Raw genomic sequence first — 27,847 nt, 5'->3', positions numbered from 1 at the left:
TGGTTAAGACTCCGTGTTCCCAATGCAGGGGGACCAGGTTCGATTCCTGGTCAGGGAACTAAGATCCCACATACTGCAACTAAGCTCGCATGCCCCAACGAGAGCTGCACGTTGCAACTACTGGGCCCATGCGCGCTACAGCCCGCACACTGCAACAAGAGAAGCCCATGCGCTGCAACAAAGACCCAGTGCGGCCAAAATAAATAATAAATAAATAAAATTTTTTTAAAAGATGGGTAGGGAATGAGGGGGAGAAAATGAGAGGAAGAAGTAGGCCAATAACCTCATCCATTATAAATGCCAAAGGATATCATATAATACAATGAAGTTTTAATTGAAGTTTAAGCATATTTAATAGTACAAAACTATATTATTAAGTAAAACTGGGTTGGGAGAGAGGAAGTAGACTAACTTTACCATTGCTCATACATGGTCAAACATTACACAAAGATGTACCACAAAAATGAAAACAAAAATATAACAAAGACCAAAATTTTAACATCAGTCTAGGTAGAATTTGGGTCAAAAAGCAATAAACAAAGCAAAGATGAATATTTCATAATGCTAGAAAGTGCAATCCCAAATGAAGATATAACAGTGATGACCATGCACCAATAAACACAGAATAAACATTCATAAAGAAAAACTACTGGATAGACTGGGATGCACTGTCAGTTAGAGACTAATTTACCTCTCTCATAATTCATGCAGATTAAAGTGACTAAAATTATATAAAATTACAGAAGACCAAAATAACATGTATACAATGGATATAACTGATATATATCAAATTCTACACCCTAAAATACAAAATGTATCTTCTGTTCAAGTGGATGGATCATTCACAGAAACTGATCATATACAAGACCACACAGAAAATTTAAATAAAAATAAAAATAATACAAATTAGCATTCTTTCACTACAATATAACTAAAATTAATGACCACAAGATGTCTTTACCACCTAGATATGAATGTTAAAATTCTCAATTAAACAACTCTTCAATCAACGAGGAAATACAAATATACTGCTCAGCATCAAGAAAATAATCATAAAAACATTACATATAAGAATTACATTAAATTAATAACTTAGGGAGAAGTGATGTCTTTATGATGTTAAATCTTTTTATTCAGGAACTTGTCTTCATTTGCACTATTCTTTTTTTTTTTTGGCCATGCCGCAGGGCATCTGGGATCTTAGTTCCCCGACCAGGGATCGAACTTGTGTCCCCTGCAGTGGAAGTGAGGAGTCCTAACCACTGGACCACCAGGGAAAATCCCTGTACAATTTATATTCTTTTATTATTAAATTTACAGCAACTAAATATAATGGAAAAAAGGACATTTATCTTCTATTTGGTTATTATTTTTATAGAGGAAATATATTAATTTCTAGATATTAATTTTGTATCCTGCTACTTACTGTTTATAGAGGTATTTAAATCGATATTCTTGGATTTTCCTAATATTCAATTATTTAATCTGCAAAGGTGACAGATTTATCCCCATCTTTCCAATTTTTATAACTCCATTTTCTTTCTCTAGTTTTTTTTGTTGGTTAGCACCTCCAATACAATGTTAAATAGCAGCCATTAAGACATAGTTGTTTTGTTCTTGGACCATAGAGGATATGCATTCAATGTTTCTCTTTTAAGCATAATAGCCTTTTAAATAACAATTTTCTAAAGCGTCTCTAATTGAAACACAAATTATCCAAATCAGTTAGTACCAACATATTTGGTGTGACACACAAAAAGTATTACCCATAACATTTTAATTATTTTTCTTTTCAACTTACTTTATAGTATCTGCAAAGCTGACTCGACGAGAGTTTTTCTTATTTCTCAAAGCGTTGGATTCCTAAGGGCAGAGAATATATGGTATGATTTTTAATGAAACCACTGTGAATTAGATCTCCAAGATTACGATAGAGACCAGTTCTTATTTTGAATTAATGTGATATCACTAATTTTGTTAATTAATCTGATTCTCCAAAAAATTCCAATATAGAAGTGCTTAACATGAATATGATTTCCAATGTGAAAAATAAGCACAGTGACACAAACAACATATTTAAGGAAGGTGATTACTATCCCTTACCTTTTCTCTCTCCTTTAAATGAATTGTTATTTTGCAACTAAGTAGAAGAAAGACTGGGAACAAAACAAGTGATATGTTGCCTATTATGGTAACCTTACTATACTATTTTTAAGATTAAAATTTTTTTTTAAATTGCAGTAAAATACAATTCACATAAAATTTACCATCTTAACAACTTTTAAGAATTTTAATTTTGGGGGGTGGTGGTGTGATGAATTGGGAGATTAGGATTGACACATATACATTAATATGTATAAAATGGATAACTAATAAGAACCTGCTGTACAAAAAAATAAATAAAATTCAAAAATTAAAATTTTATTTTATTTTATTGTGGTAAGAACACTTAATCTACCCTCTTAACAGATTTTTAAGTGTATGATACAATACTGTTAACTACAGCGACAATGTTGTATAATGGATCTCTAGAATTCATTCATTTTGCATAACTGAAACTTTATACCTGTTGATTAGCAACTCCCCATTTCCCCCTCCTCCTGTCCCTGGCAACCACTGTTCTCTTCTCTGCTTCCATGACTTTGGCTATTTTAGACACCTCATATAAGTGGAATCATGTATTTTTCCTTCTGTGACTATTTTACTTAGCATAACATACTGAAGCATCTTAACTGTTTTTAAAATTTATTTATTTCATTGCAGTGCACGGGCTTCTCATTGCAGTGGCTTCTCTTGTTGCAGAACATGGGCTCTAGGCATGCGGGCTTCAGTAGTTGTGGCTCACAGGCTTAGCTGCTCTGTGGCATGTGGGATCTTCCCGGACCAGTGCTCAAACTGGTGTCCCCTGCATTGGCAGGTGGATTCCCAACCACTGCGCCACCAGGGAAGTCCTTAACTGTTTTTAAGTGTACACTTCAGTAGTGTTAAGTACCTCTATATGGTCGTGCAACCAATCTCCAGAATTTCATATTGCAAAACTGAAATTGTATATACATTAAACAACTCCTTTTCCCCGCCAACCTCCCCACAACCACAATTTTACGTTCTGTCTCTATGAATATGACTACTGTAGGTACTTCATAAGTGTAATTTATAAAGTATTTGTCTTTTTGGGACTGGTTTATTTCACTTAACATAATGTCCTCAAGGTTCATCCATGTTGTAGTACGTATCAGAATTTCCTTCTTTTTTTTTTTAACATCTTTATTGGAGTATAATTGCTTTACAATGGTGTGTTAGTTTCTGCTTTATAACAAAGTGAATCAGCTATAAATATACATATATCCCCATATCTCCTCCTCTTGCATCTTCCTTCTTTTTTTAAGGCTGAATAATATACCACAGACACCACATTTTGTTTATCCATTCATCTTTCAATGGACTCTGGGTTGCTTCCATCTTTTGGCTACTGTGAATATCACTGCTATAAACAGTGGTATACATATCTTCAAGACCCTGCTTTCAATTCTTTTGGGTATACACCCAGAAGTGGAATTGCTGGATCATATGGTAATTCTATTTTAATTTTTGGAGGAACCACTATTTTTTATAGCAGCTGCACCACTTACGTTCCCACCAACAGTGCACAAGGGTTCCAATTACTCTACATCCTAGCCAACACTTGCTATTTTCTGTTTGTTTTTTTTAATAGTAGCCATCCTAATGGGTATGAGTTGATATCTTACTGTGGTTTTGATTTGCATTTCCCTAATGATTAGTGATGCTGAGCATCTTTTCATTATAATATACTACTTTTATTTTCCCTCATCTTCCTTAACAACGGCAAACGTTTTTACTCACGTAGATACTGAACACAAAAAGCAAAAGACAAAACCAAATGAAATCCATAGAGAATTTTAACTGTGCTAATTCTGGATAACTGCGGACAAGTTTTGTTATAACAAAGAATCATCCTCTCTGTTAAGATCTTTGGCAGACACTACAGGCAGCTTTGAGCTTAATAATGACAATAATATGGACATAGTACATACTACTATATTTCTTACTAAAAAACCCTGAAATTTGTGTGGTATATTGGAAAGAGCACTGAGTTAGAAACTAGGAGATTAGAGCTCCAATTTGAGGTTTGCCACTAACTATCTGGGCTTAGACAAAACATTTAACCTCTCTGGACCTCATATTTCTCATCTATATAATGAAGGAACTAGATTCAAGATTAGTATTGAGGTCCTGTTGGTTTTAAAGCTCTGTGAGTCTATGAATCTGTCATTTACTCATTCAAACATTCATTAAATTTTAAAAACCCACACATACCAAATCCCGTGCTGAATGATGGAAAAAGACCGGTAAAGGAAACAATACAGTCCTTACTCTAATGCGGATTAATGGTGAAACAGATTAAAACAAAAAATCCACACAAATATAAAATTCAAAGTGTAATGAGTGGTGTGAATAAAAATTTTATATATAAAAAAATTTAGCCTGATAATCATGGAAGATTTCTTTGAGGAAGTACATTTAAGTTGAGACCTGAAGGATTAGTTAGTAGTCAGATGAAGAGTTGGGCAGAGGGAAAACATTCTAGGCAGAGCATGTGCAAAGGCCCTGAGGCAGGGAAAGGCTTGATGTATTTGAGAAATAGAAAGATAAGAGAGGCAGAAGTAGTGTAAGCACTCAGAATTATATGGTCTCCAAAACTATACGCATTTCATCAATCAACAAAATGTACTGAAAGTGAACTATATACCAGGCATAACATACTAAAAAACACATAACGAAGTCCCGACCTCAGAGAGTTCTCAATTTAGAATGGACATTAGTAAACAACTACAATAGAAGATGTTAAGGGATGATTTTCTGAGAGAAATGATACCAAAACTGAGTCTTGAAAACAAATAGGAATTACCAGAGAAACAGGACTACAGGGCATCCCTGGTGGCACAGTGGTTAAGAATCTGCCTGCCAATGCAGAGGACACAGGTTCGAGCCCTGGTCCGGGAAGATTCCACATGCCGTGGAGCAACTAAGCCCATGAGCCACAACTACTGAAGCCCACGTGCCTAGAGCCCATGCTCCGCAACAAAAGAAGCCATTGCAATGAGAAGCCTGCACACTGCAATGAAAAGTAGCCCCCACTCACCGCAACTAGAGAAAGCCCATGTACAGCAACGAAGACACAACACAGCCAAAATAAATAAATAAATAAATTTTAAAAAGAGGACTACAGGGCTTCCCTGGTGGCGCAGTGGTTGAGAGTCCGCCTGCCAATGCGGGGGACGCGGGTTCGTGCCCCGGTCCGGGAAGATCCCACATGCCGCGGAGCGGCTGGGCCCGTGAGCCGTGGCCGCTGAGCCTGCGTGTCCGGGGCCTGTGCTCCGCAACGGGAGAGGCCACAACAGTGAGAGGCCCGCATACCGCAAAAAAAAAAAAAAAAATAAAAAAAAAATAAAAAATAAAAAAAAAAAAGAGGACTACAAATATATGATAAACCAAGTATGATAAAATATTAATTATAGAATCCAGGTAATAACTATATGAACATTCACCCTAGAATTCTACTTTTCAGTGTGTTTGAAAAAAAAATTTTAATAAAATACTGGCAGATAAATGAAGAATGAGGGACTAGCCATCTAGACAGAGGTAACATCACATGTAAATACCTGCAGGCTTGACAGTTCATGTCTGTTTGGGGAATGGTAAACAGTTCTGAATGGTGAGATACATGTATGAGTGGCAAGAAAGAAGTCTGGAAAAGCAAACAGGGGTTAAAAATCAAGAGTGCCAGCTTGCTCAAGTGTTTGGATTTTAACCTTAAGGCCATGGGATGCTTACTTTTACATATTCAATTGAGAATCAATTATGACATTCTCCCTTCATAGAGCTAATAAAGTTTCTAACTATTAAAAATATCACTGAAAATAGTCATCTACAAAGCATTTGTACCAGAGACTTACCTGAACAGTTTCATTCCCATTCCCACCTCTGAGGTCCTGAAGAGGACTCCTTGGGGGTTTCAAAATCTAGAACAGAATTATTCAAGAAAATCTGCAATGTCTATTAATAATCACTTCAAGTTATACCATGAGCAGAAAGGTAGAGATGCTAAAATTCCTGTAAAAACCTCTAAAACTCCTCAAATTCATATTGCTCAGTGGTATACTTTGTGGCTGCTTTAAATATTCGGCATCTATTCCCTTCTCCTTGCCTACATTCCTCAATTATTTTGCCTACTCTCATCCCATGTGGTCTCGGTAAAGCTCTACTCCAACTCTAGGGTTCAACAGGTAGCCCTGGCTGAGAACAATCTGCACATGATATTCTTTTGTCAATAGTGACTGGTTTGGTAATGAGGACTTGACCCATATCAAGATATGGTCAAGATAATCAACCCAACATGATTCAATCCTGAGTATTCTGTTTCTTTTGTTTGTTTTGTTTTTTTATCCTGAGGAAATAGACACTATTTTTCATGTAGAAGTTGAATCTGGAAGTTGGGAGAGCTAGATGTACTGTAGTAATCACAGAGGGAGAGCCGTTCTGATAATGGAGATTACCCAGAGAAAGTGATCAGAGTATAAAAAATGAACTCCTAGTACTCGTGATCGTGTCCAGTACTTTCACCATAAGCATATTTGCCACAGACATTTTTGCTGCATAACTAACTGGCCGTAAGGCAATTTTGCTATAAAAGATAAAAGAGGGACATTAAAGAGGACATAATGAAACATGAAAAATGAATAAGGAAGTTAAAGACTTTATTGCAAGATATGAAATACTTGAATACATTTACAATGTGTGTAGATTCATGGCAATACTGAGCAAATAACTGATTTTATTTTGTGGGTTGTACCTAAGCACTTGCCTTCTGTCTTTTGCTCATAGTATTTTATACATTTTTTTGTTTATTGATTCATTCTCTTCATTTGGCATCATGCTTTTTCTTTTTCATTAAAATTTCTTTCTTCATTGAGACAAGTTATCAGTTTCCAAATACTAGGATACATATTTGTAACTGAGCTTTGTATTGCATTATAAAACCCTTCCACACTGTTGTTTGTTCTTGGCATAATATCATATGTCTGTTGACAGATGTTCCAAAATTCTGTGGGAGAATTGAGTTCAACTCTGCCTTGGAGACCTTGGCGTATCTCAGATTTATGTAATATAAAAATGAGAGTACTGCATCAATGAAGAAATGAAATCAAACTATCAATTAGTTATTCAACCTTTACAGCTAAATTGCACTGCTGCCAATTAGTTATGTGGCAAAAGTGTTTGTGGCAAAGATGCTTACAGTGAAAGTACCCTACAACCTCTGGTGCTACTGTTGGAACACCTGATTGGTTAAATTGTGCCTAACATCATTCCTATCTTTGGATTTTTTCAATTTCATAACCCAATAAATTTTGTGCTTAAATCGGTTTGAGTTGGATTATTGTACTTGCTACAGCTTTGTACACATTTAAATACATTTTTAAAACAGCTTTATTAAAGTATAATTTACATAGCATAGAATGTATTAAATTACCATGAAACCCATAAAATAGGAATTTTAATTGTGTAATCAGGTTAAATATTTGAGTCTTTATCCAGAAAGCAATAGAAGCCAGCAGGGTTGGGATGGTGATGTCATTCAAAATTACTGTGGTATGTAGTCATCATTCAATAAAAGGTAACAATTATTAGCTCAAATAGGTGTTTCTTACTGAGGAATGTCGTCTTCTAACAGGTCTCTCTACATTGTCACTGAAAGAGGAAAAAAAATTTACATACACAGTGGTAAAAGACTGAATTTCTAAAACCCATCATTACAACATCCCTTACATGCTTTTAAACTGGTCATCACTTAACACTTGGCGTCACTTTCACTTAATAAAATTTACAAGACTTAAATTCAGTATTTAGAAAGTCAGTGTTTTAAAATACATATGGTATACCATAAGACTATCTCTTGAAAAACAATCAGTAAAACATAATTTACCATATTGATTTATATAAGCACAATTATAAGATAAATGGACCAAAAGAAAAAAAAAAAAAAAAAAAAAAAAGAAAGGGAATTCCCTGGCGGTCCAGTGGTTAGGACTCAGTGCTTTCACTGCCATAGCCGTGGTTCAATCCCTGGTCAGGGAACTAAGATCCTGCAAGCTGCAGTGCAGCCAAAAAAAAAAAAAAGAAAAAAAAAGATAAATGGACCATAAATCAAGAGACTCTAGTTCTGGTTTTACTACAGTGTGATTTTTAGACCAGGTTTTGAATATTCAACTGGCTATGGTGGCCAAACAGACAACTTAGCAGATGCAAGAAAAATAGGTGGTATTGAGACTATAAAGGGGAATTCCTTCCTGCCTGGTTTGATCATCACAGCTATTATGCACTCTGCTCAGGTTAGTTGTTGCCAAGCAAGAATATGAGCCCAGTGTTGCACCACTTGATTTTTTAGGAAAAGCTGAAAATCTAATTGTTGTATGAAATCTTGAAATTTGGGCAACTAATTCAAAAATTAAAAAACATTGTTTAGACAATTTTTCTTTGTCATATATATATGCCTATAGGCTGTAAACTGCCACTAGTTTATGATGCCAACTTTAGACAAATCATTTCATTTCCTTGGGCCTCAATTTTCTCATCCTTAAATTGAAGAGATAGGAAGTGGTCTCTAAAGTCCCTATCAGTTTTGACTCTAGATGAGTTTATATAAAGATATGGAAGGGAGTGCTGTGACTTTATAACATTTACTTCTTTTCCCTGGAACAGACTGGGAAAACATTTCAGAAGTTATAAACATGTCTTACTAATTGGAAAAGTATCTTTCCCTGATAAAGAGCTGAACATTTTTAGCTGCATTTCACAAACTTACTTTTCTTCATTAGCCTCTGAAGACATCCCATCCATTTTCAAAGAAAAACTGTTTCTGTAACAAATACACAATATGAGAAAAGGTGAGAAAAAAGGAAGAGAAGTTGTAATCTGTGAAGAGATTAAGAGCAGAGCGGAGTTGTAATTTCAGGATTACTTTCTGTGGGAGGGCCAAAAAAAAAAAAAAAAAAAGGAAAAACTTCACTATGGGGCTATGAAACATGAGAAATTTTGAGGATTTTAAACTACTCTCTCATAATTACCAATCCTGGAAAATTCTCATATTCAAGAAGAAATCAGTGACTAACTCTGATTGGAATGATATGGACTTTAATGGTTCAAATAAAAATTTGTCCTAGTTTATATGAGTTTATGGATTATATAATAATTCAATCTCAAAATATAGTCAATCAGCTATCAAAATATGGATATTTGCATAAAGTAGATTTGCATAAATGCATATTTATCTTATGAAAATTTAACTTTAAGTACTCCAGCAAAAAAAAATTTAAGACATAAAAATAACATTTTAGGGGCTTCCCTGGTGGTCCAGTGGGTAAGACTCTGCACTCCCAATGCAAGGGGCCCAGTTTCGATTGTGGGGAACTAGATCTCTCATCCTTCTGCAACTAAGAAGTCTGCATGCTGCAACAAAGACCTGGGGCAGCCTAAATAAATAAATAAATAATTTTGGGGAAAAAACATTTTAAACAGTGTAGTTGATTATGTTTACAATCTCACTCAATGAGTATTTGTCTTGGAAAGAGTGTGCAATAAGAAGCATAACCTGAAGTTTCTTTAACTGGTCTTATCTCCTACCTATCCATACCTATATTTTCACTTTATGCATTTTAACCTTAGAACTTTATCCCTGGGTAATAAAAAATTCCATTGCAGATTTTAAAAAACAGAATAGCTAGAGATTCTGACTCAACAATATTAGCATTTCTACTATAATACTAAATTAATACCACATACATATGGACTTCCCTGGTGGCACAGTGGTTAAGAATCTGCCTGCTAAGGCAGGAGACACGGGTTCAAGCCCTGGTCCGTGAAGATCCCACGGAGCAATTAAGCGTGCACCACAACTACTGAGCATGCGGTCTAGAGCCCACGAGCCACAACTACTGAGCCCACGTTCCACAACTACTGGAGCCCACACGCCTAGAGCCCGTGCTCTGCAACAAAAGAAGCCACTGAAATGTGAAGCCCGTGCACCGCAACAAAGACCCAACACCCAATGCAGCCAAAAATAAATAAATAGACAGATAGATAAAAAGATTAAAATACTTACTTAAAAAAAATACCACATACACAAACTGTCAGAATCAATGTTCTTACACTTTTAGCAATAAGTAAAAAACCAAAACAAAAAAAACCAGGTACTTAAAAGATATCCTATTTTACATGCTTTCATCATATATAACAAAAGGCAAATTAAAGAACAATACTTCATAATGAACTTGAACCTGAAGTAAAAGTTTGCTTATTTTTCAGTATTGATTTATTTAATTAGCTGTTAATATAGATATAAGGTGATGGGTATCTTCTAGGATTTGATCTCTGACCCTCTCCTTTTGTCCTCCATCACTTTCTCAGTCTGCTTATCCATTCTTCTGGTTGCACTTACCTCCTGTTCACAGATAACACCTATATCTACTTAAAATAATAATTTTTAATTAAAAAATTTAAGCTGTTAATACTATCCTCTTTCCCAAAAGCAACCACCTTCACTACTTTAATTATTTTGCATCTAAAGAAAGCTCTCTTGGGACTTCCCTGGTGGCACAGTGGTTAAGAATCCGCCTGCCAATACAGCGGACACGGGTTCGAGCTCTGGTCCAGGAAGATCCCATATGCCATGGAGCAACTAAGCCTGTGTGCCACAATTTCTGAGCCTGCACTCTAGAGCCCTTGTGCCACAACTACTGAGCCTGAGCACCACAACTACTAAAGCCCATGTGCCCTAGAGCGTGCATGCTGCAACTACTGAAGCCCGTGCACCTAGAGCCCATGCTCCGCAACAAGAGAAGTCACCGCAATGAGAAGTCCACACACTGCAACGAAGAGTAGCTCCCATTTGCCACAACTAGAGAAAGCCCATGAGCAGCAGTGAAGACCCAAAGCAACCAAAAAAAAAAGCTCTCTTGCCCGCAACCACCTCCATCTCATATACACACACAGACACCCCATACCCAGAAAAATACAGTACAACAAAGGAAAGATTACATGCTAATTTCACTACAATAAATATAAAAATCCTAAAAAGAACAGCAAAAAAAGAGCCAGCAATTTGTGAAAAGGACAATATATCATGGTCATGTTGGTTATATTCCAGAAATGCAATACTGGTTTAACATTAGAAAATCAATTTTACAATTTACTATACTAACAGATTAAAAGGGAAAAATCCTAAGATCATTTCAACAGATTAAAAAAAAGCTTACTGACTTTTAACATCCTTTCATGTTAAAAAAAATTTAGCAAACCAGGAATACAAGGTAAATTCCTTAATCTAACAAACAGTATCTATTTAAAAAACTAACAGCAAACAACAACTTAACCGTGAAACTGAAAACTTTTCCTGAGATCAAACAAGTACAACAGCTATTTCCACTTCTATTCAATCTATCACCAAGTCTTAGTGGTTCTATTTCCAATATATATCACAAATTCATTCACTTCTATCTTCAGTGCCACCACCATAATTCAACCTGCCATCATCTCTCAAATTTCTACCTCACTGGTCTCCCTACTTTCACTCTTATACCCCTAAAATACTTTCTCCACATAGTAGGCAGTTATCTTCTTAAACATAAATCACATTTAAGACATTCCCTTACGTAAAACCCTTTAAAAGCTTCCCACTGTACTGAGAATAAACTCTTTACCAGGACCGACAAAGCTCTACAAGATTTGGGTCCTACTTGACTCTCAGACTTCAGACTTCATCTCATACCACTGTCTTCCTCACTCTCTACGCTAACCACACTGGCATTTTATTGCTGCACACACAAAGCTTTTTCCCGTCATTAAATTTATATTTGCTATTCTCTCTTGGCAAGAAGCCAAGAAAAGTACTCTTTGTAGCACTGTGTATGTCTCCTTTGTGGCATTACCACAACTGTAATTTAAAAGTCCATTATGTAAATTAATGATTTCTTTTATATTCCCAAACTACCTGATGGAAGAAATTTTCACATACTGAAGTATGGGGAAGCCATTCTGCATTATACATGATTTGGCTTGAACTTTATTTTAATTAAAACAGCCAGTGTTATGGCTTATCAAACATACATTGTACATCTGCTTTAACCATTAAAGAAAAGGGTATATTGTACAGAAGTAAAGAATGTCTGTTTTGAAGATAGAGATAAATGCCTCCCTTTCCGGGACCTCAGTGCTAGTACTCCTTTGATGATAAGGCTCACTACGCAGGCTCTCAGGCCATACTGACTTGTTGTCAGTCAGTATTAATCTTTTTTGAAAACTCTGAAGGAATGTACCCTTGTCATGTTTGATGTTCTTTGTTCTGGCAAAATATAAAACTGTGCTGAAAATCATGCTTTTCCAGAACAGTTCCTCAGAGCTATCTGAGAGGTTGTCTCTAAAATAAAACTCTCTTCTATTCTTATTATAGATTGATTATTGATTATTTGCATCAACATACCCTTGCCCCAACAGTAAACTCCATGAGAACAGGGCTTATGTCTCTTATGTTCACTGTTATATTCTAAGGATCTAGCACAGTGCTTTGTAAATAATACGAGCTATAAATATTTGCTGAATGACTAATTAAGAAACAATTCTTTAAAGTTGCCTTCATGATCTATGTCTTGCATTTTTTTCTTCTTTTGGAAATATTTTCAAATTCAGTGATATATTAAAAATTCACAGATTAAAAATAGTAAATACTATCAAATCAGGATCACCTAAACATCTTCATTGTTTTAAACAGTCATTGTGCATCATTCTTGTCTAACCTGCAGACCAGCCGGCACTTGATTAAGTAATAAGATTCAAAGCTTATTGATGTCTTCTTTGTTCCACCTCCAACAGAAATAGGAGACTCCAGGTTCTCATATTAAGCTTCATGTGTAAAATGCTATTATGGTTGAACTTTTGATCACTGTCACATTAATTGATTATTGATTGGTTCCAAAACTATGCACCTGGCACACAGGTAGGGGCGCTACAGCTTACGCACAAAGGTGTTCTGGGATATTTTGAACTTTTGAGAGAAACAGCAGTTCTCAACATCTATCCATCACTGCTAGCTAAAAATAGTACCCATTCATATTACATTAGTTTTGATAACATATTATCTCAAAGCTGGATTTTTGGCAGTTGCTGTGATATAAAGCAAGTACTTTTGATCAATGTGGTACTGGAAATGAGGGTGGCAGTATCCAATTTGATTCCAAAATCTAAAAGGTGTGCAATATTCAACAGGCACACATATCCAATTAGTAAATAATTGTAAGTATTTATGAATAAAATTAAAATATTATCTTTTACTTCAATTTATGTATATTATTTTTTTCAAATGGCTACTAAGCAGCTAGAATCACTTAACAACAACTTCTAAAATTGTTTGGACCTAAGCACTTAATAAATATTGATAGAACTGTTAGGTATTTCTTTTGTCCTAGGGGCACCATGAGCCAAGAAAGTTTGGGAACTACTAGTCTAAATAATCCAGAGGTCCACAAACTACAGCTGCTGGGCCAAATGGGTCTTTAACAGTAGTTTTTTACATTTTAAATCAGTTACAGAGAACAAAAAAAAAAAAAGCATAGAAAGAAGAAATGTGACAGAGATCATGTAGACCATGTAGCCTGAAAAACCTGAAAATCTACTATCTAGCTATTTGTCCACTCCTTCATTTACTTCACAACACTATCTAGAGTTAATATATTTCATAGTGTTCAATGATATAGATTCTAGATCTGTGCTGTCCAATACAGAACAGGTCTAGAGTCTATATCATTTAAATTTTAATTAATTAATATTTAAATTAATTAAAATGAAATAAAATTTACAATATAGTTCTTGTTACAATAGCCACATTGCAGGTGTTCGTCACATGGGACTAATGAGTACCGTGTTAGTGCAGAAATAAAACATTACCATTAACACTGAAAGTTTTATTGGACAGCACTGTCCTACTAACAATATCTAGAGTATCTTCTACCATCTCTTACTTAGCATCAAACACATCATTAATACTACCACTCCAAATATTTTTACTCAATTTACATCTATTTGTCATCTTGTAAACATTCCCAGCCATTCACATAGTCAAGAAGAATTATACTGCTTTGAACCCAAACTTTAATTAGCAAAATCTTACATTAACTCCTCATCTCTATAAATCATTCTTCCCTTCAAGTTCCACCTCAAATACCACTTTCTCCAAGAAGCCTCCTTTAGTCTCCATTGCCAAAAAGCATCAAGTAAGCTTTTCTGTGCTCCAATATTGCTTTAGAATGTCCTATAATCCTTTACATTGTCTTGTTTTATAGTTATCTGTGTATATTAATTCTTTCCCGTTCTGGACTGTAAACTCTAGATGAAGGACTCAATCATCCGCTCCCAGCCCTAGCACAAGACAACAAAGAACCCAATACAAATCTGAGGAATTCGACTTATTCAATTCAACCGAAAACTTCAATCTTAATACCTAGAGTAAGTTCTGTTTTGGTCTTCTCTGTCATCTCTCTATAAACCTATCTTCAAAATTCCAATCGGCAACGTATTTTTTTAAAGAACTTTTTCTTAAACTCTAGTATTGAGATAAACAGCAAGAAAAGACTCCTTAACTCTGGCCTAATAATGGACAGAGGCAGATTTTTTTAAAACTTATTTGTGGTGTACTAATATTGGTTTCATTTGTTTATGTTATTACATCCGCCGGAAACCCAAAATCTGCTCAGTGCTGCTAGCACTCGATCACACATTGTAAATAAACCATAAGCCGAGAGTTTAAAATCACTTATTGCTGTCACTTCACTTATAGCTAAGAAAAGATTGAGTAAGAAGTGCAAACAGCCGCGAGTTCCCCACGGAAAAGAAACTGGGGTGCGAGGAAGAGTACCGGAACCCTGACAGAAGATGGCGGGGCGGGGCGTAGACGCCGCGGGCCAGCGAGCCGGGCCGCACCCGCCGTGGGGACCAGGTGTGGACCGAGACTGCTAGGGAGGAGGGAGGCGGCACATGTGCAGGCCGAGGTGAGGAAAAAGAGAGCCCCGCACCCGCGGAGAAGCGTCAGTACCTGAGCCCAGAGAGTTCCGAGGCAGCTTGGCTGTAGGAGTGTCCCCCACCTCCCACCGCGGGGCCTTTAGACCGCTCAGACAAAACCTAAATCCCCCCCCCCGCGCAGCCCAGGCCGAAAGTTACCCGCCGCGGCCCAACTGCTTGACAAATTCTCCTCAGACTTGTTTGGGGTCCGCACGCTTCTCAGAGAGGCACCTCACCGCCACCCCAAGACGTCACCTCACAACACCCAGACGGCCTCAGTGAAGCATTCAAATCTAACCGCCTAGCTGGAGCGCATGCGCAAAGCCGCTCAACGCGTCGGCCCCGCCCCTTAGGCTCCAGAGCCTTCCTAAGACTCCTTTAATCAAACTTCCTTTGCAGCCTGTATGCCGATTTTATTTCTTTCAAGGTTATCTCATTTTCTACCGAATTTTCCTTTGTCCCTCCCCATTGCGGATCCCCCACGGTATGGGAGCGGCCATCTTCTTTTGATTTCTTGCTATTAAAAGGATAGGAGCTTTGCTTCCGTACAAAATGGCGGCTTCTATCACATTGCGTCACATCCCCTAGTTTTACTCCCTATAGCTAGCAGGAAGGAGTAAAATACGGGGACGAGGTGGCCGAGTGGTTAAGGCGATGGACTGCTAATCCATTGTGCTCTGCACGCGTGGGTTCGAATCCCATCCTCGTCGAAAGTTGCTTTTGCCTCTGATTTGAACATGAACGTAAATTTGCTTGCGGAATGAAAACAGTTGAATATTTGTTCCACTTATGATTTACGAGTCTATTTACTCTAGCACTATCAACCTCCTGTTTCAATCTTTGAAAGACGGGTGCGGGAGCATTGTGACCTCGTAGATAAAGAAAAAGTTGGGAAACACATTTCCTGGGATTCGAAGTTTAATTAAAAAATGGATTTAATGTCTTTTTAATGAAGTAAACAACAGTGCATAGAATTCCACGATTATTACTGTTCCCATATGTTCCAATTGTGGTCTGGTCAATATTAATTAACCCAGCTCCTGATTGAGGAACTTCAATTATTGTGGATTCTTACCCCAGGGCTTTTACTTCAAAAGCTACCGCGAAACAGTGTTGAGGATTCTCTTCCAACCCCCAGCAGGCTGCAGGTGTTCAAGAAAAGTATTTGACATTAAAAAGTTGTTGACAACACGTGGAAACTTGGTAGTATCTAGAAGCCAGAGATTGAACATCTACCTTCCCAAAGGAGAAGGTCTTAATTCCTCTCTTGGATTTAAGCAAAGAGGGAAAAACAGGGAGTAGAAAAAGAATAGATTCCCCTCTTCAAAGGTCATCGGGCAGATTCATTCAACTCACATTTAACAACCTTCATTTATCCAGTATTTATCTACAGGCAGCACAATGAATTAATGCACTTTAATTAACCATAACCCTGTGATCACGATAGACATTTTTATTACTCCTTTTATAAATGAGGACACTGAAAGATAAACTTGCCCAAGGTTATACAGCTTCTGTAATTGCAGAAAAGGCATTGTAACCCAAGTCTGTCGAACTCTGGTGGCTCTTAACATCATCTTATATGGTGCTGGAAATTAGTAAAAAGTGCTCATCAATCCCATGCGGTAATGGTTTACACATTCTCTCTGCAGTGTATGGTACCCCAGAACCTGGCACAGGGCAGGTGTCTTCAGCAAAGTTCTCAGCCCTGAGGGTGGAATTCAGGCTCCAGTGGCTCCTCCATCAATCTAAATCCCTTGGGAATGTTGATACCTGCCTGGGCTGAGGACTGAGGGTCACCCCAGCACCTGCCTTCAGCCTTGCTCTGTAATCCATTCACCACTCTGCTGCTAGGAGGTGTTTCTACCCGGATTCTACACACTCCCAAGAGGTCCATGGATATAATTCAATGGTTACTTCGTTGGGGAAAAAACTGCAGCTTTATTTTCATTCATCTCTAATTGAAAGCACTTCCTTCAATAAAGATAAGCAGCAAACTGCAGTAATATTAACCTTACCCGTGATTTTTGTCACGAAGAGAAATAACAGATATTGTTATATCACATTACTGTTATTGCTTTATGCTCATTACTACTAATTCAAGATAATGGTAGTTGTTGGACCTGCCATTAGATCTTGTAAATTTATGCATTCATAAGAAAGTACATACATTATACTATTAGATCACAGATTTTTTTAATTTTAAAATTTATTTTATTAAAGTATAGTTGATTTACAATGTTGTGTTAATTTCTGCTGTAAAGTGATTCAGTTATACGTATATATACATTCTTTTCCATATTCTTTTCCATCATGGTTTATCAGAGGATACTGAATATAGTTCCCTGTGCTATACAGTAGGACCTTGTTGTTTATCCATTCTATATATAATAGTTTGAATCTGCTAATCCCAATCTCCCAATCCATCCCTCCCCACCTCTCTTCCCCCTTAGCAACCACAACTCTGTTCTCTATGTCTGTGAGTCTGTTTTGGTTTTGTAGATAAGTGCATTCATGTCATAGATTCCACATATATGTTAGATTAGATTCCACATGTAAGTGATATCATATGGTATGAACGTCTTTCTGTTTCTGCTTCACTTGGTATTATATCACAGATTTTTGAACTATTTTGATAACTGTATTCCAACTTAACTAGTTGATATATATTACAACAAACTTAATTTTATGCATTTAAAAACAATATTCTGAGAGGGGACCCATAGGCTTCACCAGACTACCAAAGATCTATGTCACAAAAGAGGTTAAGAGCCCCTGAGAGATTTTTCTAAAGTGCCCTCAAGACATTGATCTTAACCTTCCTCTGAACTAGGCCTTGCTCTCTCTCCCCGAGGCCTTTGCAGATGCTTTACCTACTCCTCTCCCTGGATCATGCTCCTGCTGCCCTATGCCTCCTTCCCATCAACCCCTGCCTGGTTGGCTCCTGCTCCTCCTTCAGATCTCACCTTAGATGTCACCCCCATCAAGAAGACTCCCCTAGCCTTGCAACCTGCAGCTCCTTATTAGATTTCCCTCACCTAGTCCTGCGCTCTCCTGCTTCTGGGCCTTCGTACCCCTCCTAGATGTTCCTGAAGCTCCCTGTGTTTCCCCCAGCACTTGCCAAATAGTATTTAAATTGCCTGTTGGTGCTGCATCCTCTCTAAAGACTAGCAAGTCTCCGTCATTTTTCTGAGTTTTGCCTGCTTCTTGCAGTGATGACTTCCTATGGAAAATTGATAAGGTCTATCAATGTGTCCAGTCTCTATAAATAAAAAGTGAGTGGGTTATTTTCTTAAAGGAAAATCTTCAGCTGAAACTATAAAGCACTGGAAGTGTCTAGAGAAAAAAACAAATTGTGAGTGGAAGCTCACTTTTCCTCAGTTCTTTACCTCTTTTCCTCAGTTCTTTACCTCTTTTCATGCTTAGTTCATTTGTGGTTTCTTTCATATGAAATTGCAGTAAGTCTTGCCATGACAGTCCCAGTTTTTTGCATTTCTTTGATCTCTTGATGTATAAAAACTGTGCTTATTTTACCTGTTTCTGAGAGAATCAAAAGGATTCAGGCTAACACAGAAGGGTAAAGTAAGTCTCTTTAAAACTCAGAGAAAAGATTGTAAAACTCCTCTTGAATCCTATCTGGAGTCACAGCTGGGAAAAAAAAAAAAGGATTAAAAACATGCCAGATTACTTAAAAGCCTGAGGGCAGGGGTGTGGGGACTTGGATTAGTAGTAATGGAGAAAAATTTATCAATGTAATGAAGGAAGACAGTAAAGCGTTAGAGGCGCCATCTACTGGACAAGCTGCAACTGAAGACTTGGGCAAGATAGTTCTGCCTGAATGGCTCATACGTTTTGAAATATCCCCATTAGTCCCCCAAATTTGTCAACAAACCACAGCTCAAGGAAATCATTCTCCATCAACACCAAGGTTCTTCACAAGTCCTATCCTGAACTATTGCAGGACCTCTCACCTCTGGAAGACCAGGAGAGAAAGAACCATTGCACAGCCAGTTGCATTACCAAGATATTCCAGCTCTCCTGTTACTTCAGTGCCAGGGAATGGATCTTCATTCTCTGAGTCCAGCTTCAAGAAGACCCATTCTATCTGGAGAATGAGGTGCTCTGGGAATCTGTTCAGTGTTTAGTTGGTGAGGGTCTGCTGCCTGGGTAAATCCTTATGTGTCAGCAGCCCTCGTGGACAAAGCTCTGAAGGAAGAAGTGAAATCCAGGAATTTTTTTTTTTTTTTTTTGGTGTGCCTCCAGTTTGTTTCTTAACTCTTACAAGAGAAACTCAGACCCAGGGCTGCAAGACTTAACAAAGATTGGTTTTGAGAGGCAAGCAATATCAGAAGTGAATTCATTCTGTTCCTTACCGTTAGGAAGTATGGTTCAACTGAGAATCATCTCTGGGAAGACAGTTCTGACAAGACCTGGAGAAGTTCAAGAATGAATCCAGGGGGCTTCCCTGGTGTCGCAGTCGTTGAGAGTCTGCCTTCTAATGCAGGGGACGCGGGTTTAAGCCCTGGTCTGGGAGGATCCCACATGCCGCAGAGCAGCTGGGCCCATGAGCCACAACTACTGAGCCTGCGCATCTGGAGCCTGTGCTCCGCAACAAGAGAGGCCGCGATAGCGAGAGGCCCGCGCACCACGATGAAGAGTGGACCCCGCTTGCCGCAACTAGAGAAAGCTCTCGCACAGAAACAAGACCCAACACAGCAAAAATAAAATAAATTAATAAACTCCTACCCCCAACATCTACAAAAAAGAAAAAAAGAAAAAAAAGAATGAATCCAGGCATTCTTCTCTGAGTCTGCAACATCACCTCAAAACTTTTTTTTTCCTCAAGTTATTCCCTCAGCTGCATGCTATCATATGAAAACGTCCACTTTGCCAGAATAACTTCTGGGAATGCCTACTAAGCTGAAAACTAAACAATATTTTCATATTGAAGATCGATAGAGCAAAAATTGAAATCTAGTTTATAGTAAACTTGTTCAGGAAGACAAAGTGAATAAATGCCAATAGACTAGGGGAAAGGGGGAATAACACTTGCTTATATCCCATGCTTTGTATCTTCTGCAAAGATAGCTACAGATAGATAGCAAGCAAGAACCAGTTACACCTTTCCTTCTCATCACAGTGAGGATGAGCAATGCCCCAGATTTCAAATTTCAAATATTCATTTGAAATCTCCAGAATGAAGTAAAACTGGGTCAAACCCAACGTCAATAGGTGAAATTAATGGATGAAGGACCTGAGGACATGACTGATGAGTCCATGGAGTTAGAAGCAATAATTCCTTTTCTGATTTTGGTACTATGGAGTAGGAAGTTTTTCATATTTCTCTTTGGGCTAAATAAAAGGTCATTGACTCTAAGCACTTTTTTCCCCTCTGGCTTTCTCAAAGATTCTGACTTTCTTAAGTATTTTTATCTGAATGTTTTGATTTACATTATCAATTCTAGATCAGATGCCTTCAGTAAATGCTTAGAAATGTTACGATGGACAAAAATGAAGGCTATATTTGTTCTGAACTATGACAGCATACTGAGTGATAACAACAGACCAGTAACAATTCCAAGTCGTCTCAATGATCAACTTTCTGTTGATAGCTAATACAGATACATTTTAAATTCTGATTTTAAATACGTGAATAATATAGAAACTTGACACCTAAAATAAAATTTTGCTTTCAGAAAACTGAAATAGCTCCTTGACAGTAGTTTCTATGTACTCACTAAAAGGATCACTTAAAATCAACTCTCCTTTCAATGACTGTCAGTAATCATTTTTTGGTATAACCCAGCAAGTAACAGAGGCAACCTTTATTTTAGCCCATGATGTAGGACTTAATTTTTTTTTTCTTTTGGCATAAACAACAGAAATTATCTCATAGCTCTGAGGACTGGAAGTCTGAGATCAAGGTGTCAATAGGGTTGGTTCCATCCGAGGCCTGTGAGAGTGAATCTGTTCCACATCTCTTTTCTAGCTTCTGGTGATTTTCTGGCAATCTTTAACATTCCTTTGCTTGTAAAATTCTTAATCCTTATAATTTTGCCTCAATTCTGATTCTGGACAATTTCGCATTTAGGATGAAATATAAAGCTATTCTTACTCCATTTCACATGTTGGAAAGTTTACAAGAAAACAGAACCAGAAAAATTGTATCATTTATTGTTTACTTGAATTAATGAAGTATTTTCAAGAATTTTGTGTCTAGATGCCACATTAATAAAGTGTTAGGAAATGCAATGCACAGGGCTCTCTTTGCGTCTGAACGTATGCCAAATCTAGTATACCAAAACTCTAAAGTGCTTTTAGATCTCTCAGCTCTGTTATGATAAAGAAGCATTATTTGAATCTGCTAAGGCATATTAAAGTGGTCAGTCACTTTTGCAAATTATTATATATTGCTTATCATTACTGTCTCCAAAATTCCAGACATATAGTGCTCTTTTTCCATCCCTGGTGAAAACGACCCATGGCCGAGGCACTTGGGAGTGGTACCCACCAGCTGCGTGGAGGTCAAATAGACCTTGGGAGTTGTGCAGTGGGTGACCAGGAGAGCCACTATTTCAGAGATAACCAAAGGTTAAAAAAACAGAGAGAGAGAGATCCTTTAACGCTTAAAAAAATTTTTTTTACCTTGAAATATATTATACATACAATGATATAATACATACATGTAATATACTGTGTATGTATAGTTTAAAAGCATAAAACCAGTACAATGTGTATACAACCCAGCTAAAGAAATAGAATATTACTAGGACCTTTGAAGCTTCCTGTGTGCACCTCCCTGCTCGCATCCTCCCACCAAAGAGAAAACTACTTCACTGAATTTTGTGTTATTCATCCTTTTACTTTTCTTTACCAAATATACATATATACATATACATACATACATATATATAACATTTTAGAAATATATATATTTTTCATGTCTGTTTTTGAATTTTATATAAATGGAACAATTCATCTGTGACTTCTTTCACTCAACACTGTTTTATCCATATAATTCATTCATTTTTACTGCTGCTTTTTATACAATTGTCTGAATATATAATTATCTATCCATTGTCTTATGGACAGATACTTCAGCTGTCTCCGGTTTTTTGCTGTTATAAGAATGCTGCTATATATATATATATAAAACCCTCATTTTACACCTGAGGAAAGTGAATCACAGAGAAATTGGTAACCTGCTCAAAGCCATGATAAGTGGAAGGGCCAGGATTTGAACAGGCAGTCTGGCCCCAGAGCTTGTGTTCCTGTTCATGTGCTAGGCTGCTCAGCAGTGAGCTACAAAGGATATCGAAGGGGGGAGGGTACTTCTGACCTTTAAAGTCCCATTCATAGAATATTATATCTGACTGTGAAACTGCATACAGTATATCACAACTAAGTCATTCTTTGCTTTGCTAACAGAAAGAATTTCTGCCAAAGGAAGGAAGGAAGGGAGGGAGGGAGGGAGGAAGCGAAAAAGATGAAGAAAGAAAGAAGAAGGAAAGGAAGGGAAGGAAAGAAAGGAGAAAGAATTTCAACAAAAATACAAGTAAGAAGAGCAACAAAAATCTGCTGACCTAGAGCTTCCCTGGTGGCTCAGTGGTTAAGAATCCCCCTGCTAATGCAGGGGACACGGGTTTGAGCCCTGGTCCAGGAAGATCCCACATGCCACGGAGCAACTAAGCCCGTGCAGCACAACTACTGAGCCTGCTCTCTGAAACCACCGCAATGAGAAGCCTGCGCACCACAACGAAAAGTAGCCCCCGTATACCGCAACGAAGATGGCTGTTCTTATACATGTCCTCTGGGGTACATATACAAGTGTTTCTCTAGGTATATAGTTACAAGTGGAATCACTGGTCAACTTTAGTAGGCAATTCTTAACTGTTTTGATGTGGTTAATGGCTGATAAAAATGTTGCAGTTTTGAAAACATGGACAAGCTTCAAATGAAAGGAAAAGAAGGGTACACAGAGGGTTTGGAGGGGAGGAAAACAATAGTCATAATCATAGACAATATTGTTTGCCATGTGCAAAGCAGTGTTCTAAGCAGAATGAGTGCCTTGGTGATGATACCTCTGACTCCAATAAACTTACCCATCCCAAACCTGGTCACTTTCATTAAGCTGCTCCGCTTCCATTTTCAATAATTCAATAATTCGTTTTCAGTAATTCTGTGTTCTAGAAAATCCTCAGCCCTGAGGACCAGTGATCCAATGCCTAAAGAGGCTTTGAAATTAGCCCATTTTCTCTAAACTGAGCCTTTGGGAGCAAGACTAACCCAAGCAAACCTAGGTCATCCATTGAGAGATACAGGCATTCTGGGAAACCCATGATTACAACCTACAGCTGGAACTAAAGCCAAACTTGAAAATGCAGTTGCCTAGCCAGCCGTTTCAGTCACTACATTCAGCTGCCTTTGCCTCTACCTCTCATACTACTTACTGATGGGAATGTAAATTGGTTTAATCTTTTTGGAGGGTAGTATGGTATTACCTATCAATCAGTATTTAAAGCTATCGACTCCACAATTATACTAAAAATTTGTTCTACAGAAACACTGTGTACAAGTGTGAAAGGATACAAGGATGTTCACTATAGTTTGTAATAATGAAAAACTGCAAATACCTAAAATTTCAACAATAGGGGATGGATTAAAGTATGGTGTAGTCACACAATGGAACACAAGGCAGCTATTATTTTTTTAAACTCCTAGAGAAAAGCAAGTTGCAGAAAAATGTGTAAGGCATGATCCCATTTTTATCTAAAAATACAGATAGATTTATGTATCTATGAAGAGAAAACAGTCCATAAAAAGACCATTTAATTATTAATTGTCGTTACCTCCAGAGTAGGGGTAAGGAGAGGGGGGTTATAATAAAAATTAAAATTTTAAAAAGGGTATCATGGGCTTCCCTGGTGGTGCAGTGGTTAAGAATCCACCTGCCAATGCAGGGGACAACGGGTTCGAGCCCTGGTCCGGGAAAGTCCCACGTGCCACGGAGCAATAAAGCCCGTGAGCCACAACTACTGAGCCTGCACTCTAGAGCCCGCAAGCCACAACTACTGAGACCACGTGCTACAACTACTGAAGCCCGCGTGCCTAGAACCCGTGCTCTGCAACAAGAGAAGCCACTGCCACAAAAAGCCCGTGCACTGCAACGAAGAGTAGTCCCTGCTCGCCACAGCTAGAGAAAGCCCGTGTGCAGCAATGAAGACCCAATGCAGCCAAAAACAAATAAATTAAAAATAAATAAATAAAAAGGGTAACATTTTACAAGGGGAAAAAAACACATTCAAGTCCAGTCAACTGTTAACTAGAGGAAAGATCAACTGGATTCAACCTGAGCTCCTTAAGGGAAATAACTTTTTCACAGATTCTGTACAACTGTTCTAGCGCCTAGCACAGTAACTGACTGACACAGAGACCAATTACTTAACTAGCACGTGGAAGGTGGAAGTACACATGCATGTGCATGTACAGACACACACACGCACACAAAACCCCTGTTTCTTAAGTGTCTGCAGACTAGTGGAGTCATGGTAGTCAGGGATTTTTGTTTTCAATAGAGACTGAAGTAATGCTGCTCAATAGAACTTCGTGTGATGATAGAAGTGCTCTCCACATGTGCTGTGCAATAGACCAAGTGAATTGGACATTGGAAATGTGGCTAGTGCAACTGAATAATTGCATATTAAATTTTATTTAATTTTAATTGATTTAAATTTAAATCGCCACACATGGCTAGTATTAGACAATGCAGATTTGAAGGATTTGTTGAAATACATAGACTCCTCAGAAAAAAATATACATACAGAAAATTTTGCATACAATTTCAAGAGATCCAGGGACCCTATCAATCCCATCCATGTGTCCTTACTACAAGAACCTCTGAAGCTGACTAAAAGAATGCGAATAAGACAAGCAGGACTAGAGAGGGAAAGAAAATGGGCAAAGGTTAATGTTCCCATTCAGAACCCTGGAAGACAACAGACTAGGTATGGAGATAGCCTCTGCCCCCTTCCTCCTCCCATCACACAGAACATTGACCTCCCTGCATGTTAACTGTTTACTGGTCTTCCCCACATCATGTTGTACACTGCAGACTGTGTACTCCATATGAGCAGGGACCACATCTATCTTATTCACCATTATATAACCAGAGTCTGGTATAAACTTAGTACACAGTTGGTACTCAAATGTCTGCTGAATGAATGAGTTTTACCAGGCATCTGATTTTTGCCAGTCCTAGGAAACCAGAGCTCCTGAGTTAAGGAGGGTCTCAGTGATAAGAGGAATTGGTTGGCTCATAAGAGATTAAAGAGATAGAGTTTTCACAAAGCTGGGCAGATACTCAGATCCATGTGAATCTTGTCTTACCCAGGCTGTTTCTATGCTTTGTAGTTCAGAGCGCCCTGTTGAAATACAAACCATGCAAAGACTTCCATAGTCAGTGACAGTGAATCATACACTGAGACCAGAGGGCCAAAAGTCCCCAAAACATTTTTCCTTGGGTGCCGCCTCCATCTTCTCTAGCTCTGGAATACACCTGCCTTCTCTCACATTTCCCCTCTACCTGGAATCCTTCTCATGTCTCTACTGGGCAAATTCTAACTCATTGTTAAACGCCTCTTCCTCTGGGAAATCTGTGCTGGCACTTCCAGACTGAATTAGGCCATATGTCCACTGTTCCCTTTGTATTTTGCACACTTAAACATATGTGCTCTATCAGGGCAGGGCCTAGTCATTCATTTCTGTATCCCAGCACTAAATAATGTCTGGCATATAGTAGGTGGTTAACAACCAGTATGAACCACTAAAAGCATATAGACTAAATGTGTTTCTCCACCCACACTACTGTTCAGTATGTGCCATCCTAATGGGTGTGAGGTGATATCTTTGATAGTTTTGATTTGCATTGCCCTGATGTTGAGCAGTTTTTCAAATGCTTGTTGGCCATTTGTATGGCCTATTTAAAGAGTATGGGTTTCCTTTTGGGTGATGAAAATGGCTACTACCAAAAAACCAAAGTAACAAGTGTTGGAGAGGATGTAGAGAATTGGAACCCTTGTGCATTGATAGAATTGTACAATGGTGCAACCACTATGGAGGGCCCTCAAAAAATTAAAAGCAGAAATACCATATGATCAAGCTGAAGGAAACCAAAAATGTCACCCCAAAATATGCCCTTTCCTCACTCCCACTGCTGGAGACACGGGTTGAATCCCCAGTCGGGGAACTAAGATCCCGCATGCCGCGCGACATGGCCAAAAAAAGGTTTATGTTAACGCAGTCACTTTTGGAAAACGCTTAAGGATGGGAGCTGGTTGCCAGAGGAACCAACCCTGGAACTTCCAGTGCCACCACCAAACTCCAACCTCTGGAAAAGAAGGGCTTGATATTGACTTAATAACCAATGGCCAATGATATAATCAGTCATACCTCAGTAATGAAACCTCCCTATAAATCTCAGAGAGCTTCCCAGTTGGTGAGCAAGAAGGTATCCACATGCTGGAGAGTGGCACACCTGAGCTCTATGGGGTCAGAAGCTCCTGTGCTCTGAACCCTTCCAGACCTCGCCCTGTGTATCTCTTCATCTTGCTTGTTTTTCCTGTCCTTTAAAATCCCTTGTAATAAACCAGTAATCGAGAAAGGAAACTGCTTTCCTGAGTTCTGTGAGCCATTCTAATAAATGGTTGAACCCGAGGAGGCGGTTGTGGGAACCTTTGATTCACAGCTGGTTAGAAGCACAGGGAACAATCTGGACTTGCCACTGGCAATTGAAGTTGGGGCAAGTCTTGTGGGACCAAGTCCTTAACTTGTGGCATCTGACCCTATCTCCAGGTATATGGTGTCAGAGATGAGTTACAGTGTAGAACACCCAGCTTGTGTCAGAGAATTGCTTGATGTGGGGAAACCACCACATATTTGAAGTACAGAGTACTCTGTGAGTAAAGGAAAATGAGTTTTTCTTTCTTGGTATCTAAAATAGTTAAACACATAGAAGCAGAGAGCAGAATGATGATGCCAGGGATTGGGGGCAGGGGGAGATGGGGGATTGCTATTCAACAAGTACAAAGTTTCAGTTATGCAAGATACTTAAGTTCCAGAGATGCTGTACCACACTGTGCCTACAGTTAACAATACCGTATCGTACACGTTGAAATTTGTTAAGGGGTAGATCTCATGTTAAGTGTTCTTACCATAATAAATAATAAACAAATAAAAGTTTTGTGAATCACAGGACACTGCCAATAAAGTGAAAAGACAACCTACAAAATGGGAGAAAATATTTGCAAATCATGTTATCTTTTTTTTTTTTCCGGTACACGGGCCTCTCACTGTTGTGGCCTCTGCCGTTGCGGAGCACAGGCTCCGGACGCGTAGGCCCAGCGGCCATGGCTCACGGGTCCAGCCGCTCCGCGGCATGCAGGATCTTCCCAGACCGCGGCACGAACCCACGTCCCCTGCATCGGCAGGCGGACTCTCAACCACTGCGCCACCAGGGAAGCCCAAATCATGTATCTTTTAAGGGTCTTGTATCCAGAATATATAAAAACTCTTATAACTCAAAAACAAGCAGCCAATCTGAATTAAAAATGGGCAAAAGATTTGAATAGACATTTCTGCAAAGAAGATACACAAATGTCCAACAAGCACATGAAAAGATGTTTAACATTATTAGTTACAAGGGAAATGCAAATCAAAACCACAATGA

The 27,847-nt window shown here is 38.2% G+C and overlaps 1 protein-coding gene and 2 non-coding genes across 3 annotated transcripts in view; 2 read left to right on the top strand and 1 right to left on the bottom strand.

Annotated features, from left to right (window-relative positions):
• KNL1 (kinetochore scaffold 1) overlaps nucleotides 1-15,418 on the bottom strand; it is a 65,159-nt gene extending 49,741 nt beyond the window's left edge. The window contains exons 1-5 of the mRNA XM_067029002.1: nucleotides 15,283-15,418; nucleotides 8,882-8,935; nucleotides 7,728-7,767; nucleotides 5,976-6,041; nucleotides 1,802-1,863 (exon numbers count right to left, since the gene is read on the bottom strand). Coding sequence (XP_066885103.1) covers nucleotides 1,802-1,863; nucleotides 5,976-6,041; nucleotides 7,728-7,767; nucleotides 8,882-8,916 — 203 coding nt within the window. The 5' untranslated portion in view covers nucleotides 8,917-8,935; nucleotides 15,283-15,418. The remainder of the gene's footprint in view (nucleotides 1-1,801; nucleotides 1,864-5,975; nucleotides 6,042-7,727; nucleotides 7,768-8,881; nucleotides 8,936-15,282) is intronic.
• Nucleotides 15,419-15,751: 333 nt separating this feature from the next.
• On the top strand, nucleotides 15,752-15,833 carry TRNAS-GCU (transfer RNA serine (anticodon GCU)). Its single transcript has one exon. It is a non-coding gene; the product is annotated as a tRNA-Ser (tRNA).
• A 2,820-nt stretch (nucleotides 15,834-18,653) lies between these two features.
• On the top strand, nucleotides 18,654-18,773 carry LOC131754183 (small nucleolar RNA SNORA26). Its single transcript, XR_009335216.1, has one exon. It is a non-coding gene; the product is annotated as a small nucleolar RNA SNORA26 (small nucleolar RNA).
• The last annotated feature ends 9,074 nt before the right edge of the window (nucleotides 18,774-27,847 follow it).

The sequence above is a fragment of the Kogia breviceps genome, chromosome 3 (genome assembly GCF_026419965.1).
Source record: "Kogia breviceps isolate mKogBre1 chromosome 3, mKogBre1 haplotype 1, whole genome shotgun sequence".
Lineage (NCBI taxonomy): Eukaryota > Metazoa > Chordata > Mammalia > Artiodactyla > Physeteridae > Kogia > Kogia breviceps.
The sequence above is the reverse complement of the archived record's forward strand: the minus strand, read 5'-3'. Positions and strand labels throughout refer to the sequence as shown.